Genomic DNA, 23,776 nt, shown 5'->3' with positions numbered 1-23,776 from the left:
GACAGGTGAAGCTAGTGGAGCTAAGAACCTCCTTCAAGCAAGGGAGGCACTGCCCAAACTATGTCTTGGTTGATATGGAACATAAGGGGTTTGAATAAATGGCACAAGCAAAAGGAGCTTAAGAACTATCTTAAAACTAAGAAAATAAACCTTGTCGGCTTAGTGGAAACCAGAGTGAAAGAGCATAAAGCAAAGAAAATAAGTGACAATGTCTTCTTAGGATGGAGTTGGATGAATAAGTATGACGCTGCAGTGAATGGCAGAATATGGATCAGTTGGGACCCAAGAGTATACAAGGTGTTGCTCCTCAACTCACATGCCCAGCTAATACACTGACAAGTCTCAGGGGTGATGGATGACTTTTCTTGTTCAGTGACAATTATCTATGGCTATAACTCTTTAGATAGTAGAAGAAGCTTGTGGGAGAAATTAGAAAAGATAGGACAAACTGTCAATCAGCCATGGCTACTAGGGGTGATTTCAATGCAATATTACATCCAAGTGATAGGATTTTTGGAGCAACAGTCACACTAGCTGAAACAAAGGAGTTTGCTGAATGTGTCCAAAACCTACACTTATCAGAATTACCATGGAAAGGGGAATACTACACCTGGTCTAATAAGCAACTGGGCACTGATAGGATATGTAGGAGGATAGATAGAATCTTTGGTAATGGAGACTGGATGATGAACTGGGGCCATATAATCACCACATATGATCTCCCTCAGGTGTCAGATCACTCGCCAATGTTGCTCACTATTCAGACACTACAGCGGAACATTAAAACACCATTTAGATACTTCAATGTGTGGGCTGAATATCCTAAATTTCAAACTATTGTGGCAGAAATATGGACCAAACAGTTGGATCATGGTAAAATGGCAAATATATGGAGCAAACTCAAGAAATTGAGGATCCCTCTAAGGAAACTGAATGAAGCAGAATATAAAAGTATCCCTCAAACAAGACTTGGACTACAGAATATTCAAGCTCAAATTTGTAGAAACTGCACTGATACACTATTATTGAAGGAGAAGCAGTGTTTGCTAGATCTTGAGAAGTGGAATATTATAGAAGAAAGTGTGCTAAGGCAAAGGCGAGGGCAAAGTGGATACAACTGGGCGACTCCAACAATAAATATTTCTCTGCTTTGGTCAAAGAAAGAACTTGCAGGAAACAGCTCCTAGTGCTAACTTCACTGAATGGCACCAAACTGACAACACCAGAGGCAATCCAAGATGAAATAATAAAGTTTTATCAATCTTTAATGGGGACAGCTACTCAAAGTCTACCTGTTGTTGATATTGTTACAATGCGAAAGGGCCCAACTCTCAGTCATGCTCAAGGGGTTGATCTATGTAAAGAAGTGTCAGATGAGGAAATATATGAAGCATTGAAATCTATAGAAGATGATAAGGCCCTAGGGGTAGATGGGTACAATGCCCATTTCTACAAAACATTCTGGAACATTATCAAAAGAGATCTTATAACTGCTGTTAGGGATTTCTTTCAAACAGGTAAGATGTACAGGCCAGTAAATTGCACACTCATAACTTTTGTCACCAAAACTGCCTGCCCTATTAATATCAAAGAGTATAGACCTATTGCGTGTTGCTCTGTTCTTTATAAAGTTATTGCAAAGGTCCTAACAGCCAGATTACAGACAGTTATAGCTTCCGTGGTCAGTGAGGCACAGTCAGGGTTTATCTCAGGCAGAAAGATTGCTGAAAATATTATACTGGCAAATGAACTTGTCAAGGCTTATTTTAGGAAGCATATGTCACTAAGGTGTGTGGTTAAAATCGACCTACAAAAAGCTTACGGCTTGGTGGAATGGGCTTTTCTCAAGCAAGTTCTGGAAGCATTATCTTCGCAATCAAATTTGTACAATGGCTCATGGAATGCATTTATACTGTCAACTACTCAATTATGATAAATGGAGAGTCTACTACTCCATTTGATGCAGCTAAGGGCCTTAGACAAGGGGATCCCATTTCCCCTTTCTTGTTTGCCATTGCCATGGAGTACCTAAGTTGGTTTCTTACAAAATTGAAGGACAGCAAGGGCTTTAAATTCCACACCAAATGTGCTAGACTTGGCATAACACATATTTGCTTTACTGACGACTTATTATTATTTGTAAGAGGAGATCTAAGGTCAGTAGAAAGCCTCTACCAATGCTTCCTCAAATTTTCGAAGGCTTCAGGACTTCAGGCAAACATTGGAAAGAGCAACATCTATTTGGGAGGTGTGGAGGCTACTGCAAAAGCAACTATCTTACAACACATGGGATTTGGTTATGGAGAGTTGCCTTTCAAATATTTAGGCGTTCCACTGTCCACAGAAAATTAAACATAATGCAGTGGACTCCTCTAATTGAAAAAATTGTAGCTAGGATTTCTTCCTGGACGGCAAAAAAACTCTCCTATACTGGGAGAGTTCAACTAGTTCAATCAGCGTTATTTGGTATTCAAGCATACTGATCACAACTTTTTGTTATCCTTTCAAAGGTGTTGAAGTATATTGATGCATATTGCAGGAGCTATATCTGGTCGGGAGTTAATACTGTCACTAAAAAAGCACTAGTTGCGTGGGAACAGATGTGCTTACCTAAATCTGATGGTGGCCTAAATCTTATTAATTTGCAAGCTTGGAATAAAGCTGCAATTGCTAAAACATATTGCAACCTGGCCCATAAAACTGATAAGCTGTGGATCAGATGGGTACATAGCTACTACATCAAGGCCAATCAAATAGCCACTGCTCTTATTCCTAAGCAAGCTTCATGAATGTTGAGGAAGATATTTGCAGCCAAGAATATATTTGCACAAGACCAAATGCTAGCTGAACACATTGGTATGTCTATTAAAACTTTATATCTTCATCTTATCGGGGACAGGCCTAGAATGCCATGGAAATGTATGATGATCTCAAATGGGGCAAAACCAAAGGCCCTGCTTTCACTATGGCTGCAAATACAAGATAGACTCATGACAACAGATAGATTAGTTGGCTGGGGGATAAATGTGGATCCGTACTGCAAACTGTGCACAAACCAACTTGAAACTAGAGCACATTTGTTTGTACACTATGAATACTCAAAGAAAGTGTGGACAAGGCTGCTCAAGTGGCTCCAGATCCTAAGCTTAGCTGCTACTACATGGGAGAGTCACCTGCAATGGATCATCACCAAAGCCAAAGGCAAGTCAAAAGCTGCTCAATTATTTAGAATGGCCTATGCAGAATTTGTTCATGCGGTTTGGCTAGAGAGAAATCAGAAGACCTTTGAAGATAGAAAAAGGGACTGGACTGTGTTAGCTAGAGAAATTGCTTATATTTGTAATGTTAGGGCACCCTTGGGTCTGAGGACTAGATTACAATAGCTGATATTTTGATTAAGATAGGAACTGCTGTAGTATTTCTGAGTTTTATTTGTTTGGATAGCAGGTTGGGGAAAAACACTGCTATGGGTCTGTAAACTTTCTCCTTGGTGATTAATACAACCGTTAGTTACCAAAAAAATAGAGTACATTTACGCTATTTCATATTCTTTTTTTAGCAATGATAAATTGATTTTTTTTTTCATTTCTAAAGTTATCAGTCACATTTTTTTGCGTGTTTTGTTATTTTTAATACCACAGTTAGAACTAAAATTGTGTTATTTTGTATAATTAAAAGATTTTAGTGTTTTATGGTAAAGAATAAGGACTATTTTAATTGAAAAGTCAAATTTAAGGGACTACTTTGGACCTTCTTCTTTTATTTAACCATTTTTACTTTGTAAGGCAAATATTTAAACTTAAATGACCATATGAGGAACAAAAAAACCAACAAGGGTTGTGGTGTAGTGGCTGGTACTACTCCATCCTTAACCAAGAAGTCTCAAGTTCGAGTCCCCTTGAGTACAGAGTCACCCTTGTCAGGGAGTGCTTTGCCCCCCAATTTGGGACTACCCCGCACGAATCCGGATTAGTTGGGCCCCAATGCGGGTACGGGACACCGGATGGGAAACCAAAAACCAAAAAAAAAATATGAGGAACAAAAAAAAAAGAGATAAATGACTTTATTATGTAATTTGCTTAAGTTGAGTGACCATTTGAGAAATTGACTCCATTTAGTCGCCCAATTTAACTTTTATCCATCTTTTCAAAAAATATATAAAAAAGAACTAGTATAAATAAATTTAGATAAAACCATTTGTTCTCTGTTTTTTCTGTCGTATTTATCTCCTTCTTCTTCTTCTTAGTTGTTGTACAATAATATTTTTGAATTTATAACAAATGAAGTATAATATTTTGAAAAAAGTTATCTTAAATTTTGAATATGAATGATGAGTTTGAATCAAGTATATATTATCAAAATAAAAAAATTGAAAACATTGACAAATTACCATTATTGCAAAATAGATTTGTTAAAAATATTGTTGTTTTAACAAATGATTATTGAGATTTTTTCTTTATGACGATCGAAGCTTATATTTCAAATTTAACCTTGATACAAGAAGATTTGCGTATAGAATTGTGTTAGATTGCTAAAACTCAAAGAACATGTTGATGTTTGTAGGCAAAAATTTGTTCATCTGTGAAATTCACACAAGATGTCTAAAGTTCAACCATATATGCGTCTAATGAGTTCACTTCTGACAGAACATACCACCGAAATAACACAACGATATGCTGAGTAAGCCGGTCATATAATGCAAAATAGATGTCATTAGTAAACCTTTCAAATGCCCACACAATTAGTCTGGAGCAAACTTCACAAGCCCTTAGACTTCGTACTCAATAACTACAGCATATTCACACACATCCAACAATTTTCTCATATATCTATCCTACTAAAATGCTCAAAATTCACTGGTTGATAGTGTTATCCCTAAGTGTTCAAACTAGTATTTTAGTAAAAACTAGTTTCTGTTAAAAAATAAAAAAAATAAAAAAAAAGGTAACAACAAAAAGTGGATGAAATAGAAAATTTCCGAGCCCATAAGTTTCTTGAGTTTCCTTTAAAAATATAATCCCCTCATAGTTGCCAAGGTTAAAGGATTAATTTCTCCAAGGATAGAACTGAAAACTATTCTACAATAGCAACAATGCAAATTGTAGAACTTCACGAACTCCAATAGCTGCAGCAAATCACATGACTATTCTATTTTGTTTTGGAAAACAATGCAGAGAAGAGGGGAAATTTCAGAATTTTTCAGTATATTAAAATCTGAAGCAAACCTCTGAATTTATAAGAAGTGAAAGGGTGAGATGAAGAGGTGCAATCCAGAAGGTGCCTCTTCCATTTCCCATTCACACCTTTGAAAAAACCCAACAAATAGTTCATAAAGGAGGTCTTGAAACTAATTAATTTCAAAATAACAGTTCAATGGCAATCCATGAACCCAGAACAGACCATACTACTACTACATCATAATCAGAATTTAGGTGGAGCAACGTTTGCCTATTCCTTTGACAAAATAAGAAGCTATCAACAAGACAACAACTATAAGGTCCTGTGCTAAAACCAAAAGAAGTAAATCCAATTCAGATGAGATTTGACACACTATCTAGTCTAGATAAATATGGAGAAAGGTTCATTGACTGGTTAGTGCGAGTTCGAGCCACCTATCTCCCTAGCTAAATTTTTTACACTTTCCTTCGCCGTAGGTGCGATACAGTTGAGAACACAGCAGCCCATTCTTGTTTTCGGGTTTCAGGAACCATACTGCCATTACAAGAAGCTGCCCAGGTATCTGCATAACTATCCGTCTGAATCCAGCACATGCTCTGTGGCGGATTCGCAGAGTCAAAGTAAAACGAAGTAATTTTCTTTGTTTTCGAGGCACTCTTCTTCTGTTTTTTGCTATTGGGGGTGGTCTCAGGTGGCTGCAAAAGAATTGTACCATCAAAACACGCAAGAAGATGTACGTTTCTTTGTAGCTAAGGGAAGAGTGATACAAACATAAGAGTTGAAAGGTCATTAATGTTTTGATTCACTCACTGTTGTAGCATCACCGCTAGTGTTTCCCTTCTTGCGCTTGCCACCCGTTTCCAGGAAATATTGCACCTCATTCTTTGACCGGAACTTACGCCCGGACACTGGCTCATAATAGTACTGCAGAATCCAGGACACAAACAATTAGATACCATGCCAAATGATATACAACTCAGTTTATATGTCAAGGACTTCAAATAAACAATAAGAAAGCAAATTGAAAGAGCATGACATAGTAATAGTTTCAACTGTCAAGGACTGCAAAACAATAAGAAAGCAAATTGAAAGAGCATGACATAGTAATAGTTTCAACTAAACTAACTCAATAATTCTCTACCACCTGCTACTGGAAGGGGAAAAAGAAAATACAACAATCTCACACATCAAGAAAGTGAAACAACAAACATAGAGGAACAAATCACAGGAGATTACACGAAGAGCGGAAGAGAGATATGGAGAGGCAGAAGAGATTCTGTCCACCACAATCTACGTAAGAGGCAATGAAGGCTATACGTACAAGCAATTATTTCCTTGATGGCAAGCAACATCAAGAGAAGGAATACATTTTCTTTTGGGAAAACAGCAGTACAACTTGGCTGCATGTCAAATATTCCTCCAAATACTTGCATCCTCTCACTAGACTTTGCCCATTAAGGAGAGATGGATAATTACACACTTCACCTTTATTGCCTCATATACTTCCAGAAAGTTTCAGCGATTGCCTTCAACAAACACATCTTTTTTTTAACTTTATAATGATGCCTTTAATAAGCACATTATCATCTTTTGCTCTTGTTTCTCAAGCACATCAGGTCATCAAACTGAAACGTTTGGACTGCTCTACCCCAATTTTCTTCTCATTACTTCAATGGGTTGAGCAAAGAAGTTTCATGTTTCACCTAAATGTACAAGTACCATATTCTTACATCTAACAGATTAAACAAATGAGAAGTTTGTTAAAAAATTAAAAAATTAACCAACTACTACGATCATAATTCGTGTTAATAGTTGTAGTTATGGTTATAAAGACAAATATGTAGACACTTTATGATCCACTCACCAAAAAAAGGAGGATCAGACTAGATAGGCTATATAATAAAGGAGTTCAATTGGTCTATGATTGGAGCGAAAAACAGGAAATGACACAGGAACTGCTACAGATATCAAAAACTTATATGTTGTTTTCTATAGTTTGTTAGTAGCTTATAAACTTGGTGGAGAGGCTCACAAGTATTTTTATACTAAATGGTCAAGAAATATCTCACCCTCTTGACCTCTCATCTCTGGCTTACTGTAAAAATAATACCCGAACAACAACGACAACATACCCAGTGTAATCCCACAAGTGGGGTCTGGGGTGGGTAGGACGTACGTAGATCTTACCCCTAACTTTGTGGGCAGAGAGGTAGAGTTTCAAAAATTTGAGAAGAGAGTTCAGTTCTTCTTTTTTGCGATGATTTTCTAGTTTTTGGCAAACAAACTGCTTTTCAGCCAAATTCCCAAAAAAAAAAAAAAGGTCAGTTTTTGCAAAACCTTTAAAAATAAATGTTCTCCAACAAAAGCTATAAATGTCAAACCTTACAATAATTTAAGGTAGGGAAAACAATCATATTTGTCCCTCTTTCAAATATTGCTCATACATACCCTCCTTTTGAGTATCCGAGCATATACCCCTACCGTTATACTTTTGAACAAAAATGCCCCTCATCCGTTAAAAGATCCGGACACAGCACTAAAATTCACATGCGGAAGGCAAATAGACATTTTAAAATACCCAGTTCATTTTTCCAAACCTATTACCCGACCCATCCTAAGATCCTCTTTTAAACCATTTTCATCGTATGAGCCGCGTATGGGGCAGGTATGACTGGAAAATCCTTGAGAGAAGGCTATGGCTGCTCTGAAAATTACAAACTACATGTAGAACTAAGAAAAATGGAGTATTACTATCCCTTCTGTTTTTGGAAATGTAATAGACAAAAACCCTCAACTACCTTCACATAAACTTAGTTCTTCAATTCATTTAACTTCCTTTTTCTATAAATTTATTGAACTTTGCCATGACAACACTAGCTCAAATTTCCACCAAATTCCTAGCATTAAACACGCCACACGATGCTTTGTACAAAATATTAAACTTTATTGGTCTGATATTACAGTGACCTATCTACTGCTACACTCATTTAAATACCAAAAAAAAAAAAAAAAAAGAGTACCATTTTGTCGTAATTGGAACAAGAGCTTTAAAGGAGAGATCCTCACTCTTGAAGTTAAGAGGGATAAAAATGGAATTTTGGTGAAAGAGGATAGATGGATGGTAAGAAGAGAATGATTGTTACGAAATTCAAACAAGGGTTTGCATTTGATAGTATTGGTGATGGTAGCGGGACGAACAATAGTAAGTTAGTAACACTGTAGGGGTGTTCTAATCTTGTTCTAGCAATTGACTTAGATAGAGAGCACTCTCTGGCACTGAAGCAATCGTTGCCGTGTTACTACTATTTATGGATTTCTTCCAACTTTGGTAGGCATCTGTCACCGAAAACTTCAGTTCCGCCTGCAGCAATGACAACACTCAGCTATCTACTAACCTTCTACCCTAATCCTCAATCTCTTCTTATACATTTGTTATAACGCACAAGCACGCACAAGCAATCATGAAGAATGAAGCATAAAGCCTAGATTCGTTTTGTCAATTATACAATAAAAGAGGTAAACATATTTATGTATATGTAGTATAACACACAGAATTTACTCTATCAACAGAGATGGAAGAAAACGCCACCTCTTCATATACATTTGTTATAACGCACAACAATCATGAAGAATGAAGCATAAAACCTAGATTTGTTTTGTTAAATAAAGGATAAAACAGGTATAAACATATTCGTATATGTAGTTTAAGATACGAAACTTACTCTATCAACAGATACGGAAGAAAATACTATCTCTTCATATACATTTGCATAACGCACAACAATCATGAAGAATGAAGTATAAACCTAGATTTGTTTTGTTAAATAGGGTACAAAACAAGTGTAAACTATATGTAGTAATGTAACAGATACGGAAGAAAACACCATGTCTTATATACATTGTTATAACGCACAGAAATCATGAAGAATGAAGCATAAAACCTAGATTTGTTTTGTCAAACATACGATAAGAGAGGCAAAAAATATATGTAAATGTAGTATAAGATACGGAATTTACTCTATCAACATATACGGAAGAAAACACGATCTCTTCATAACCATTGTTATAACACACAGCAATCATGAAGAATGAAATATAAACCTAGATTTGCTTTGTTAAATAGACTATAAAACAGGTGTAAACTATATGTAAATGTAGTATAAGATGCAGAATTTACTCTATCATCAGTTCCGGCAGTAGCACCAGAGGTACGAACAAAATATAACGCATTTGTTATAACACACAGATACCTACTAACCTTCTGCCCTAATCCTCAATCTCTTCATATACATTTGTTATAACACTCAGATACCAACTAACCTTCTAGCCTAATCCTCAATCTCTTCATATACATTTGTTATAACACTCAGATACCAACTAACCTTCTAGCCTAATCCTCAATCTCTTCATATACATTTGTTATAACACTCAGATACCAACTAACCTTCTACCCTAATCCTCAATCTCTTCATATACATTGGTTATAAACGCACAACAATCCTGAAGAATGAAGCATAAAACCTAGATTTTGTTTTTTTGTTAAATATACAATAAGACAGGTAAAAACTAAAAATTATATGTAAATGCAGAGTAAGATACAGGAATTTACTCTATCAACAATTCCGACAGTAGCACCAGAGGTACGAACAAAATATAACGCATTTGTTATAACACTCAGATACTAACTAACCTTCTACCCTAATCCTCAATCTCTTCATATACATTGGTTATAACGCACAACAATCATGAAGAATGAAGCATAAAACCTAGATTTTGTTTTTTGTTAACTATACAATAAGACAGGTAAAAACTAAAAATTATATGTAAATGCAGAGTAAGATACAGGAATTTACTCTATCAACAATTCCGACAGTAGCACCAGAGGTACGAACAAAATATAACGCATTTGTTATAACACTCAGATACCAACTAACCTTCTACCCTAATCCTCAATCTCTTCATATACATTGGTTATAACGCACAACAATCATGAAAAATGAAGCATAAAACCTAGATTTTGTTTTTTGTTAAATATACAATAAGACAGGTAAAAACTAAAAATTATATGTAAATGCAGAGTAAGATACAGGAATTTACTCTATCAACAATTCCGACAGTAGCACCAGATGTACGAACAAAATATAAGGCATTTGTTATAACACTCGGATACCAACTAACCTTCTACCCTAATCCTCAATCTCTTCATATACATTGGTTATAACGCACAACAATCATGAAGAATGAAGCATAAAACCTAGATTTTGTTTTTTTGTTAAATATACAATAAGACAGGTAAAAACTAAAAACTAAAAATTATATGTAAATGCAGAGCTTATACAGGAATTTACTCTATCAACAATTCCGACAGTAGCACCAGAGGTACGAACAAAATATAACGCATTTGTTATAACACTCAGATACCAACTAACCTTCTACCCTAATCCTCAATCTCTTCATATACATTGGTTATAACGCACAACAATCCTGAAGAATGAAGCATAAAACCTAGATTTTGTTTTTTTGTTAAATATACAATAAGACAGGTAAAAACTAAAAATTATATGTAAATGCAGAGTAAGATACAGGAATTTACTCTATCAACAATTCCGACAGTAGCACCAGATGTACGAACAAAATATAAGGCATTTGTTATAACACTCAGATACCAACTAACCTTCTACCCTAATCCTCAATCTCTTCATATACATTGGTTATAACGCACAACAATCATGAAGAATGAAGCATAAAATCTAGATTTTGTTTTTTTGTTAAATATACAATAAGACAGGTAAAAACTAAAAATTATATGTAAATGCAGAGTAAGATACAGGAATTTACTCTAACAACAATTCCGACAGTAGCACCAGAGGTACGAACAAAATATAACGCATTTGTTATAACACTCAGATACCAACTAACCTTCTACCCTAATCCTCAATCTCTTCATATACATTGGTTATAACGCACAACAATCATGAAGAATGAAGCATAAAACCTAGATTTTGTTTTTTGTTAACTATACAATAAGACAGGTAAAAACTAAAAATTATATGTAAATGCAGAGTAAGATACAGGAATTTACTCTATCAACAATTCCGACAGTAGCACCAGAGGTACGAACAAAATATAATGCATTTGTTATAACACTCAGACACCTACTAACCTTCTGCCCTAATCCTCAATCTCTTCGGACACCTACTAACCTTCTAACCTTCTACCCTAATCCTCAATCTCTTCATATACATTTGTTATCACACTCAGTTACCAACTAACCTTCTACCCTAATCCTCAATCTCTTCATATACATTGGTTATAACGCACAACAATCATGAAGAATGAAGCATAAAACCTAGATTTTGTTTTTTGTTAAATATACAATAAGACAGGTAAAAACTAAAAATTATATGTAAATGCAGAGTAAGATACAGGAATTTACTCTATCAACAATTCCGACAGTAGCACCAGAGGTACGAACAAAATATAATGCATTTGTTATAACACTCAGACACCTACTAACCTTCTGCCCTAATCCTCAATCTCTTCAGACACCTACTAACCTTCTAACCTTCTACCCTAATCCTCAATCTCTTCATATACATTTGTTATAACACTCAGATACCAACTAACCTTCTACCCTCATCCTCAATCTCTTCATATACATTGGTTATAACGCACAACAATCATGAAGAATGAAGCATAAAACCTAGATTTTGTTTTTTGTTAAATATACAATAAGACAGGTAAAAACTAAAAATTATATGTAAATGCAGAGTAAGATACAGGAATTTACTCTATCAACAATTCCGACAGTAGCACCAGAGGTACGAACAAAATATAACGCATTTGTTATAACACTCAGATACCCACTAAACTTGTACCCTAATCCTCAATCTCTTCATATGCATTTGTATAACACTCACACACCTACTAACCTTCTGCCCTAATCCTCAATCTCTTCAGACACCTACTAACCATCTAACCTTCTACCCTAATCCTCAATCTCTTCATATACATTTGTTATAACACTCAGATACCAACTAACCTTCTACCCTAATCCTCAATCTCTTCATATACATTGGTTATAACGCACAACAATCATGAAGAATGAAGCATAAAACCTAGATTTTGTTTTTTGTTAAATATACAATAAGACAGGTAAAAACTAAAAATTATATGTAAATGCAAAGTAAGATACAAGAATTTACTCTATCAACAATTCCGACAGTAGCACCAGAGGTACGAACAAAATATAATGCATTTGTTATAACACTCAGACACCTACTAACCTTCTGCCCTAATCCTCAATCTCTTCAGACACCTACTAACCTTCTAACCTTCTACCCTAATCCTCAATCTCTTCATATACATTTGTTATAACACTCAGATACCAACTAACCTTCTACCCTCATCCTCAATCTCTTCATATACATTGGTTATAACGCACAACAATCATGAAGAATGAAGCATAAAACCTAGATTTTGTTTTTTGTTAAATATACAATAAGACAGGTAAAAACTAAAAATTATATGTAAATGCAGAGTAAGATACAGGAATTTACTCTATCAACAATTCCGACAGTAGCACCAGAGGTACGAACAAAATATAACGCATTTGTTATAACACTCAGATACCCACTAAACTTGTACCCTAATCCTCAATCTCTTCATATGCATTTGTTATAACACTCAGACACCTACTAACCTTCTGCCCTAATCCTCAATCTCTTCAGACACCTACTAACCTTCTAACCTTCTACCCTAATCCTCAATCTCTTCATATACATTTGTTATAACACTCAGATACCAACTAACCTTCTACCCTAATCCTCAATCTCTTCATATACATTGGTTATAACGCACAACAATCATGAAGAATGAAGCATAAAACCTAGATTTTGTTTTTTTGTTAAATATACAATAAGACAGGTAAAAACTAAAAATTATATGTAAATGCAGAGTAAGATACAGGAATTTACTCTATCAACAATTCCGACAGTAGCACCAGAGGTACGAACAAAATATAACGCATTTGTTATAACACTCAGATACCCACTAAACTTGTACCCTAATCCTCAATCTCTTCATATGCATTTGTTATAACACTCAGACACCTACTAACCTTCTGCCCTAATCCTCAATCTCTTCAGACACCTACTAACCTTCTAACCTTCTACCCTAATCCTCAATCTCTTCATATACATTTGTTATAACACTCAGATACCAACTAACCTTCTACCCTCATCCTCAATCTCTTCATATACATTGGTTATAACGCACAACAATCCTGAAGAATGAAGCATAAAACCTAGATTTTGTTTTTTTGTTAAATATACAATAAGACAGGTAAAAACTAAAAATTATATGTAAATGCAGAGTAAGATACAGGAATTTACTCTATCAACAATTCCGACAGTAGCACCAGATGTACGAACAAAATATAAGGCATTTGTTATAACACTCAGATACCAACTAACCTTCTACCCTAATCCTCAATCTCTTCATATACATTGGTTATAACGCACAACAATCATGAAGAATGAAGCATAAAACCTAGATTTTGTTTTTTTGTTAAATATACAATAAGACAGGTAAAAACTAAAAATTATATGTAAATGCAGAGTAAGATACAGGAATTTACTTTATCAACAATTCCGACAGTAGCACCAGAGGTACGAACAAAATATAACGCATTTGTTATAACACTCAGATACCAACTAACCTTCTACCCTAATCCTCAATCTCTTCATATACATTGGTTATAACGCACAACAATCATGAAGAATGAAGCATAAAACCTAGATTTTGTTTTTTGTTAACTATACAATAAGACAGGTAAAAACTAAAAATTATATGTAAATGCAGAGTAAGATACAGGAATTTACTCTATCAACAATTCCGACAGTAGCACCAGAGGTACGAACAAAATATAATGCATTTGTTATAACACTCAAACACCTACTAACCTTCTGCCCTAATCCTCAATCTCTTCGGACACCTACTAACCTTCTAACCTTCTACCCTAATCCTCAATCTCTTCATATACATTTGTTATCACACTCAGATACCAACTAACCTTCTACCCTAAACCTCAATCTCTTCATATACATTGGTTATAACGCACAACAATCATGAAGAATGAAGCATAAAACCTAGATTTTGTTTTTTGTTAAATATACAATAAGACAGGTAAAAACTAAAAATTATATGTAAATGCAGAGTAAGATACAGGAATTTACTCTATCAACAATTCCGACAGTAGCACCAGAGGTACGAACAAAATATAATGCATTTGTTATAACACTCAGACACCTACTAACCTTCTGCCCTAATCCTCAATCTCTTCAGACACCTACTAACCTTCTAACCTTCTACCCTAATCCTCAATCTCTTCATATACATTTGTTATAACACTCAGATACCAACTAACCTTCTACCCTCATCCTCAATCTCTTCATATACATTGGTTATAACGCACAACAATCATGAAGAATGAAGCATAAAACCTAGATTTTGTTTTTTGTTAAATATACAATAAGACAGGTAAAAACTAAAAATTATATGTAAATGCAGAGTAAGATACAGGAATTTACTCTATCAACAATTCCGACAGTAGCACCAGAGGTACGAACAAAATATAACGCATTTGTTATAACACTCAGATACCCACTAAACTTGTACCCTAATCCTCAATCTCTTCATATGCATTTGTATAACACTCACACACCTACTAACCTTCTGCCCTAATCCTCAATCTCTTCAGACACCTACTAACCTTCTAACCTTCTACCCTAATCCTCAATCTCTTCATATACATTTGTTATAACACTCAGATACCAACTAACCTTCTACCCTAATCCTCAATCTCTTCATATACATTGGTTATAACGCACAACAATCATGAAGAATGAAGCATAAAACCTAGATTTTGTTTTTTGTTAAATATACAATAAGACAGGTAAAAACTAAAAATTATATGTAAATGCAAAGTAAGATACAAGAATTTACTCTATCAACAATTCCGACAGTAGCACCAGAGGTACGAACAAAATATAATGCATTTGTTATAACACTCAGACACCTACTAACCTTCTGCCCTAATCCTCAATCTCTTCAGACACCTACTAACCTTCTAACCTTCTACCCTAATCCTCAATCTCTTCATATACATTTGTTATAACACTCAGATACCAACTAACCTTCTACCCTCATCCTCAATCTCTTCATATACATTGGTTATAACGCACAACAATCATGAAGAATGAAGCATAAAACCTAGATTTTGTTTTTTGTTAAATATACAATAAGACAGGTAAAAACTAAAAATTATATGTAAATGCAGAGTAAGATACAGGAATTTACTCTATCAACAATTCCGACAGTAGCACCAGAGGTACGAACAAAATATAACGCATTTGTTATAACACTCAGATACCCACTAAACTTGTACCCTAATCCTCAATCTCTTCATATGCATTTGTTATAACACTCAGACACCTACTAACCTTCTGCCCTAATCCTCAATCTCTTCAGACACCTACTAACCTTCTAACCTTCTACCTTAATCCTCAATCTCTTCATATACATTTGTTATAACACTCAGATACCAACTAACCTTCTACCCTAATCCTCAATCTCTTCATATACATTGGTTATAACGCACAACAATCATGAAGAATGAAGCATAAAACCTAGATTTTGTTTTTTTGTTAAATATACAATAAGACAGGTAAAAACTAAAAATTATATGTAAATGCAGAGTAAGATACAGGAATTTACTCTATCAACAATTCCGACAGTAGCACCAGAGGTACGAACAAAATATAACGCATTTGTTATAACACTCAGATACCCACTAAACTTGTACCCTAATCCTCAATCTCTTCATATGCATTTGTTATAACACTCAGACACCTACTAACCTTCTGCCCTAATCCTCAATCTCTTCAGACACCTACTAACCTTCTAACCTTCTACCCTAATCCTCAATCTCTTCATATACATTTGTTATAACACTCAGATACCAACTAACCTTCTACCCTCATCCTCAATCTCTTCATATACATTGGTTATAACGCACAACAATCCTGAAGAATGAAGCATAAAACCTAGATTTTGTTTTTTTGTTAAATATACAATAAGACAGGTAAAAACTAAAAATTATATGTAAATGCAGAGTAAGATACAGGAATTTACTCTATCAACAATTCCGACAGTAGCACCAGATGTACGAACAAAATATAAGGCATTTGTTATAACACTCAGATACCAACTAACCTTCTACCCTAATCCTCAATCTCTTCATATACATTGGTTATAACGCACAACAATCATGAAGAATGAAGCATAAAACCTAGATTTTGTTTTTTTGTTAAATATACAATAAGACAGGTAAAAACTAAAAATTATATGTAAATGCAGAGTAAGATACAGGAATTTGCTCTATCAACAATTCCGACAGTAGCACCAGAGGTACGAACAAAATATAACGCATTTGTTATAACACTCAGATACCAACTAACCTTCTACCCTAATCCTCAATCTCTTCATATACATTGGTTATAACGCACAACAATCATGAAGAATGAAGCATAAAACCTAGATTTTGTTTTTTGTTAACTATACAATAAGACAGGTAAAAACTAAAAATTATATGTAAATGCAGAGTAAGATACAGGAATTTACTCTATCAACAATTCCGACAGTAGCACCAGAGGTACGAACAAAATATAATGCATTTGTTATAACACTCAGACACCTACTAACCTTCTGCCCTAATCCTCAATCTCTTCGGACACCTACTAACCTTCTAACCTTCTACCCTAATCCTCAATCTCTTCATATACATTTGTTATCACACTCAGATACCAACTAACCTTCTACCCTAATCCTCAATCTCTTCATATACATTGGTTATAACGCACAACAATCATGAAGAATGAAGCATAAAACCTAGATTTTGTTTTTTGTTAAATATACAATAAGACAGGTAAAAACTAAAAATTATATGTAAATGCAGAGTAAGATACAGGAATTTACTCTATCAACAATTCCGACAGTAGCACCAGAGGTACGAACAAAATATAATGCATTTGTTATAACACTCAGACACCTACTAACCTTCTGCCCTAATCCTCAATCTCTTCAGACACCTACTAACCTTCTAACCTTCTACCCTAATCCTCAATCTCTTCATATACATTTGTTATAACACTCAGATACCAACTAACCTTCTACCCTCATCCTCAATCTCTTCATATACATTGGTTATAACGCACAACAATCATGAAGAATGAAGCATAAAACCTAGATTTTGTTTTTTGTTAAATATACAATAAGACAGGTAAAAACTAAAAATTATATGTAAATGCAGAGTAAGATACAGGAATTTACTCTATCAACAATTCCGACAGTAGCACCAGAGGTACGAACAAAATATAACGCATTTGTTATAACACTCAGATACCCACTAAACTTGTACCCTAATCCTCAATCTCTTCATATGCATTTGTTATAACACTCAGACACCTACTAACCTTCTGCCCTAATCCTCAATCTCTTCAGACACCTACTAACCTTCTAACCTTCTACCCTAATCCTCAATCTCTTCATATACATTTGTTATAACACTCAGATACCAACTAACCTTCTACCCTAATCCTCAATCTCTTCATATACATTGGTTATAACGCACAACAATCATGAAGAATGAAGCATAAAACCTAGATTCTGTTTTTTGTTAAATATACAATAAGACAGGTAAAAACTAAAAATTATATGTAAATGCAAAGTAAGATACAAGAATTTACTCTATCAACAATTCCGACAGTAGCACCAGAGGTACGAACAAAATATAATGCATTTGTTATAACACTCAGACACCTACTAACCTTCTGCCCTAATCCTCAATCTCTTCAGACACCTACTAACCTTCTAACCTTCTACCCTAATCCTCAATCTCTTCATATACATTTGTTATAACACTCAGATACCAACTAACCTTCTACCCTCATCCTCAATCTCTTCATATACATTGGTTATAACGCACAACAATCATGAAGAATGAAGCATAAAACCTAGATTTTGTTTTTTGTTAAATATACAATAAGACAGGTAAAAACTAAAAATTATATGTAAATGCAGAGTAAGATACAGGAATTTACTCTATCAACAATTCCAATAGTAGCACCAGAGGTACGAACAAAATATAACGCATTTGTTATAACACTCAGATACCAACTAACCTTCTACCCTAATCCTCAATCTCTTCATATGCATTTGTTATAACACTTAGATACCCACTAAACTTGTACCCTAATCCTCAATCTCTTCATATGCATTTGTTATTATAACACACAACAATCATGAAGAACGAAGCATAAAACCTAGATTTGTTTTTATCAAACATACGATAAGAGAGGCAACAAATATACGTATGAATTTACTATATCAACAGATAGATAAGAAAACACCATCTCTTCATATACATACATTGTTATAACGCACAACAATCATGAAGAACGAAGCATAAAACCTAGATTTTTTTATTTTTTGTTAAACATAAAACTAAAAATTAAATGTAGTAAAATGTAGTTTAAGATAGAGGAATTTTACTCTATCAACAGTTCCAGCAGTAGCACCAGATGTACGAACTCTCGTTTCAACTTTCCAGCTCTCCGGTAACCAACTCGGTCTCTCCACATTCACCTCCGCCGATCTACTCTGCTTCTTTACCGGCGTAACCGTCTCCTCCGCCGCCGTCATCTCCGGCGTAGTCTCCGGTAGGTCGGACACGTGTCGATCGACTAGCGGTGCGTCTTTGTTTGGTGTTGAGTCGGCGTCGATGTAGGTACCGGATTGTAAGAGCGGGTCCGGCGGTAAGGAGTCATCGCCGCCGGTGACGGTTTCCGGTGGGATTGATGAGATGGGGGTGGGTTCAGTCATTGGAGAGTTGAAGGAGAGGACTGACAGTGGTTTGTACTTTAAAAGTTTAACATAAGCTGTTTATTCTAGTAACATCTGTCATTTTTGTTTCTGTTTGTATTTGGTTTATTTTAGTGACTTTTAGAGCTTGTTTGGATGTGCTTAAAAAACAAATCTGCTTATAAATTGAAAAAATAAGTTGGTTTTATTTTTAGCTAAGTTAAATGGGCTAAGAGCCGGTTTGGATGGGCTTAAAAAAAGAAGTTTATAAGTCAAAAAAAAAATTGGCTTATAAATTATTTTCAGCTTATTTTTTTTTTAGATAAGTTAAGTCAAACAAACCCAATTAATTTTTTGGACTTATTTTAAGCACAAAATGACTTTAAGCTGACCAGCCAAACACTCAAAAAAGCTGAAAACAGCTTATAGGCAACTTATAAGCTAATCCAAACGGGCTCTAACTTATTTTTTAGGCTAATTTTAAGCTGAAAATAGCTTATAAGTTGTTTTCAGCAACTTATAAGCTAAGCCAAACGGGCTCTTAAGCGGGAAAAAAAATACTTTTAAGCACTTTTGTTTGTTTAAGTAAAATAAAAAAAAATTAAGCACTAATTTTTATTTAAAATAATAAAAATAAGTCATAAGTTAGGGTGTTCATGGTTCGGTTTGAATTGATTTTTGGTTAAAATCAAAACCAAACAGATTTTGTCTGTTTTTTAATTATTAAAACCAAATATAATACATATTCATTGGTTTGATTGTTGTCGGATTGGTTTCGATTTTTAAGAAATTTGAAGGTATTTCTCTATTTCATTTCCCCCCTCAAAATTAGGCAAGAATTTTTGTCCTTTTCCATCTTATAATCCGTTATTATCCTTTTACTGAGGTAAGTATAATTTTTTTGGACTATCGAGGAAATGTCTTAAGATCCATAAGCTTTAATCAAGTCAATAAAGTTTATACGAAATACAATTTTTCTTTTTGGTAAATCTTATAGTTGTTTCTTTGAATAAATAAGTTTGGATTCATGGCTTTCTTTTAAGAAATGAGCTTAAAGAGTAAAGTTCATTAGCTTATTAGGGATAAATGAAAATTTTATGGAAAAGTATACAAAGTACTTAAAATTATTTATAAAAATTGCTAATATATTGGATATATATAGTTATAAAAAATGCGTATATAATTGGTCGGTTCGATTCGGTTTAGTTCGATTTTTTCTTAGGTTTAATTTTAATGAAACTAAAATCAAATAAAATATTGTCGATTTTTAAAAATTTAAAACCAAACCCAGATAAATATCAACTTTTTAATGAGTTTGATTTAATTTTCAATTTGAATCGACTTTTAACCAAACCGTGAACATCCTAAATTAGTAAGTCAAAAGCTATAAGTCCATCCAAATAGGCCCTAAGTTATGTGGCAGCGTCTTGTTGGAGTTAACAATGCGTTTTGAATGTTTTCGTTTTTGTTTCCAAATTTCGGTGCTTATTACTCCATCAAATTTTTTGTTGGTTTGTTTGAATGATTGTTACATATTGAATTGTATTATATTATTATACTTTAAATAAAATATTTATTTTAATTGTTATTAAAATATTATTATATTTATTGTTATGTAATGACGAAAAATGTTAAAGTTATGTAATGATCGATTTATGTGATTGTACTGTTATAATTATTTTATTTTAGTTCGAAATAAGTGTTTACTTACATAATTAAAAAAGAATCAACTTTATTTTTTTTAGACTTATCTTTACTAAGTATTAAGTGACCAGATCTCAATGTGTAAGTTAATAGTAATATGTAAATTTTAATTTAGGATAGTTTAGTCAAACAAATTTTAATCCAAACTGGTACGACGGTAAGAGCCATCGCGGAAGTAGCCGCCTGTGACGGTTTCTGGCGGGATGGATGAGAGGGTGGCGGGTGAGTCCGGAACCAAAGTGACCCCAAAAAAAATCTTTTGAATCAAAATACCCCAACAAAAAAAAAAGTTACATAACTACCTTTAGCACAGTAAAATACTGCGCTAAAGCACTTAACTGACGGAGCCGTTAAGTGCTTTAGCGCAGTATTTTACTGCGCTAAACCAAAGTTTCTCTCACCTATAGCGCAGTATTTTACTGTGCTATAGTAGTCCACCATTTTCCAAAAACAGCCTCTTATTACATTTTCACCCTTTTTTACGTAATTTAGTCGTATATTAATCATGCTTTGAGACTCCGGAACTTCAATATTTTATATAGAACCCTACTTATATTTGTACAATTAATAAGGTAGGCTCAATACATCAAGGATACGCAAAAGTTTGGATTGTCGTTTTAGTGGTTGAAAAGTGCTAGAAGTCCTTTTTTGTTTGAAGACTTGTAGTCATTAGAGTTTCGTGTTATTTTTAAATTAATGCTTAACTATATTTCGAATGTGTCACGTTTTTTTTTTATTATCAATTTAGGATGTGAAACTATAAACAATAATAAAGACTAATATAATATTTATAAATATGTAAAAAATATATAATATTTACGATAAACTGTACAACACTAATATATATACACTATCGTGGATAGGTCCCACATATGGTATGCCTGAGACTATCCTTAGGCCTAAGGCTCATACCATCCCCACCGCCCTCGTCATCGTCTCCATCGCCCTTTTTTCCTCTTAATAACCGGGCGCTCTAAGTCATGGTCATCTCCTCTTTGCTTGGCCCATGCGCCCTTGACTAGAATGTGCTTCTTCTTGGGATCTGATCCCGCTATCACGGGCAGAACCTCATGTTGACCTGGGTCTGGAAACTCAACCTCTCCCTCGTCGGGAGTCGCCACCGCAGGCGCCGAAGGATGAACCTGAAAAGTATATAATAATAATTAGTACCATTTCTTATTTATATTGAATACATTAGCGTTTGTTGAATAATCAAACTTGTGTGTCAACGGGCACGTGAGTAGGCTCCTGAGATGGGTCTGTAGGCTCCTGAGATAGGTCTGGTGGTGAATATGAGGTAGTCTCCTGGACGAGATGTTGTTCGAAGTCCAAATAAAGGTTATAAAAAATAAATAAATATTTACCTTATATTGAATAAAATTAATTTTAAGTAAAAAATCTTACCTGCGCCTCGGTAGTCTCATGAGAAGACACCTCTGCCTCGGCAGGCTGATGAGAATGCTCCTGAATGGGTCGCTCCTGTGGACTCACTGGTGCCGAATCCTAAAATATGAAGAAAAAAAAAACGATATAATAAGTAACATACATGTTTAAAATAAGTATTTTAAATAATCAAATGTGTATATTAAATATTGACCTTATATTGAATAAGACTAATTTTAATAAAAAGCTTACCTGTGGCTCGACGGTCACATGGGAAGACACCGCTGGCTCGGCAGGCCCATGAGAAAATACCTGAGTGGGTGGCTCTGGTGGACCCGCTGGCGCTGAATCCTAAAATATAAAATATTACTAAATAATGAGTAACATATATATTTAAAATAAGTAATTTAAATGAACAAATAAGTATTTTAAATACTAACCGGGATCAAAAACTCATCAAAGTCAAGAATCCTGGCTCCCTCTAAATTCCTCACAAGCCGCTCATCAGCTAATGAAGCGTGTAACGCCGCCCAATCGACGTTATCACGCTCCTCCGTGTATGCATTCTGGCTCGGCTGTGATGAAGACCCACGTATCTCAGCAAGTAGGAGCGCCGACGTAAACGTAGGTGAGTCCCCAGGTGAGTTGCCACCGGCCTGGAACGGCTGCGGATGGACTAGACCTCGTCCTCTGGAATGGGATCGGTCTCATCTGCCTCATCTACCAGATGGTGTCCTCCACCACCAGGTCCTCTAGCAGCAGCATCGCGTCCTTTACGGGCACGACGTCCTCTGGCAGAACGACCTCCTCCTCTGGGAGCACCCGATCCTCCTCCTGGCTGATACTCAGCCTCCGAAACAGGCTCCTCCATGCATCTAATATCTCCTGCCTGCCGGATACCATCCTCGGATATCCGTACCATCTCCGACACGAGCCTCGCAAGCCCGGGATAAGGCATATGCTCTAACCCCAACATGCGTTATCGTTGTACGGGCACCAGCTGCATTTGTGTTCAACAGTAAAAAAAAAAAAAAAATTTAAAACGTAACAATTAATGCAATTAAATAAATCTAAATACGATAAACTTACCAATGACTCGTACTGCCCCGCGAGTGCTGAGTATCCTACATCCCTAGCGGGACGCAAAGCTGGGTTGCCGATCAATTGGCGTGTGATCTGATGATACCAGCGCATGTAATCCTCAATGGGAGTCAAATGGCCGACCACCGCTAAAATGCCCAACCTGTTCTCCCAATGATGGAGCTGGACAACCATAAAAGCCAGAAAATCATCATCAACGGCAGCCCGATCGTCCCGCTGGTAGTGTCGGAGCTCATGACGGATGTCAGGGGGTATACTCTGTGTATGCCCAAACTATTGTAAGACACGCTCGGGCATATGGTCCTCTATGATGTCCAGGTGTATCAATGGACACCGCGACCTCCAAACCCCCTGACCTGCCCTGCAAAAGGCTAGCAAACCATCTAATATAGCAGCTTACGACGTCCATATAAATAGTTGCATAACATATAAATACAAATCAGTGATCACCAAGTAGAAAATACGTTTAATTAAATTAATAATGTAAAGT

General features: G+C 35.1%; 2 protein-coding genes across 2 annotated transcripts; one reads left to right on the top strand and one right to left on the bottom strand.

The window, feature by feature from the left end:
• The first annotated feature begins 2,789 nt into the window (after positions 1 to 2,789).
• Positions 2,790 to 3,383, top strand: LOC132643729 (uncharacterized). Its single transcript, XM_060360262.1, has one exon. The coding sequence runs from the start codon at positions 2,790 to 2,792 to the stop codon at positions 3,381 to 3,383; it is 594 nt and encodes a 197-aa protein (XP_060216245.1).
• A 1,940-nt stretch (positions 3,384 to 5,323) lies between these two features.
• Positions 5,324 to 19,188, bottom strand: LOC132600619 (methyl-CpG-binding domain-containing protein 5-like). The gene is made up of 3 exons (XM_060313912.1): positions 18,790 to 19,188; positions 5,989 to 6,102; positions 5,324 to 5,873 (listed from the first exon to the last, which is right to left on the bottom strand). The coding sequence occupies exons 1-3, from the start codon at positions 19,117 to 19,119 to the stop codon at positions 5,634 to 5,636; spliced, it is 684 nt and encodes a 227-aa protein (XP_060169895.1). The 5' UTR covers positions 19,120 to 19,188; the 3' UTR covers positions 5,324 to 5,633.
• Positions 19,189 to 23,776: the final 4,588 nt, after the last annotated feature.

The sequence above is a fragment of the Lycium barbarum genome, chromosome 6 (genome assembly GCF_019175385.1).
Source record: "Lycium barbarum isolate Lr01 chromosome 6, ASM1917538v2, whole genome shotgun sequence".
Classification (NCBI taxonomy): domain Eukaryota; kingdom Viridiplantae; phylum Streptophyta; class Magnoliopsida; order Solanales; family Solanaceae; genus Lycium; species Lycium barbarum.
The sequence above is the reverse complement of the archived record's forward strand: the minus strand, read 5'-3'. Positions and strand labels throughout refer to the sequence as shown.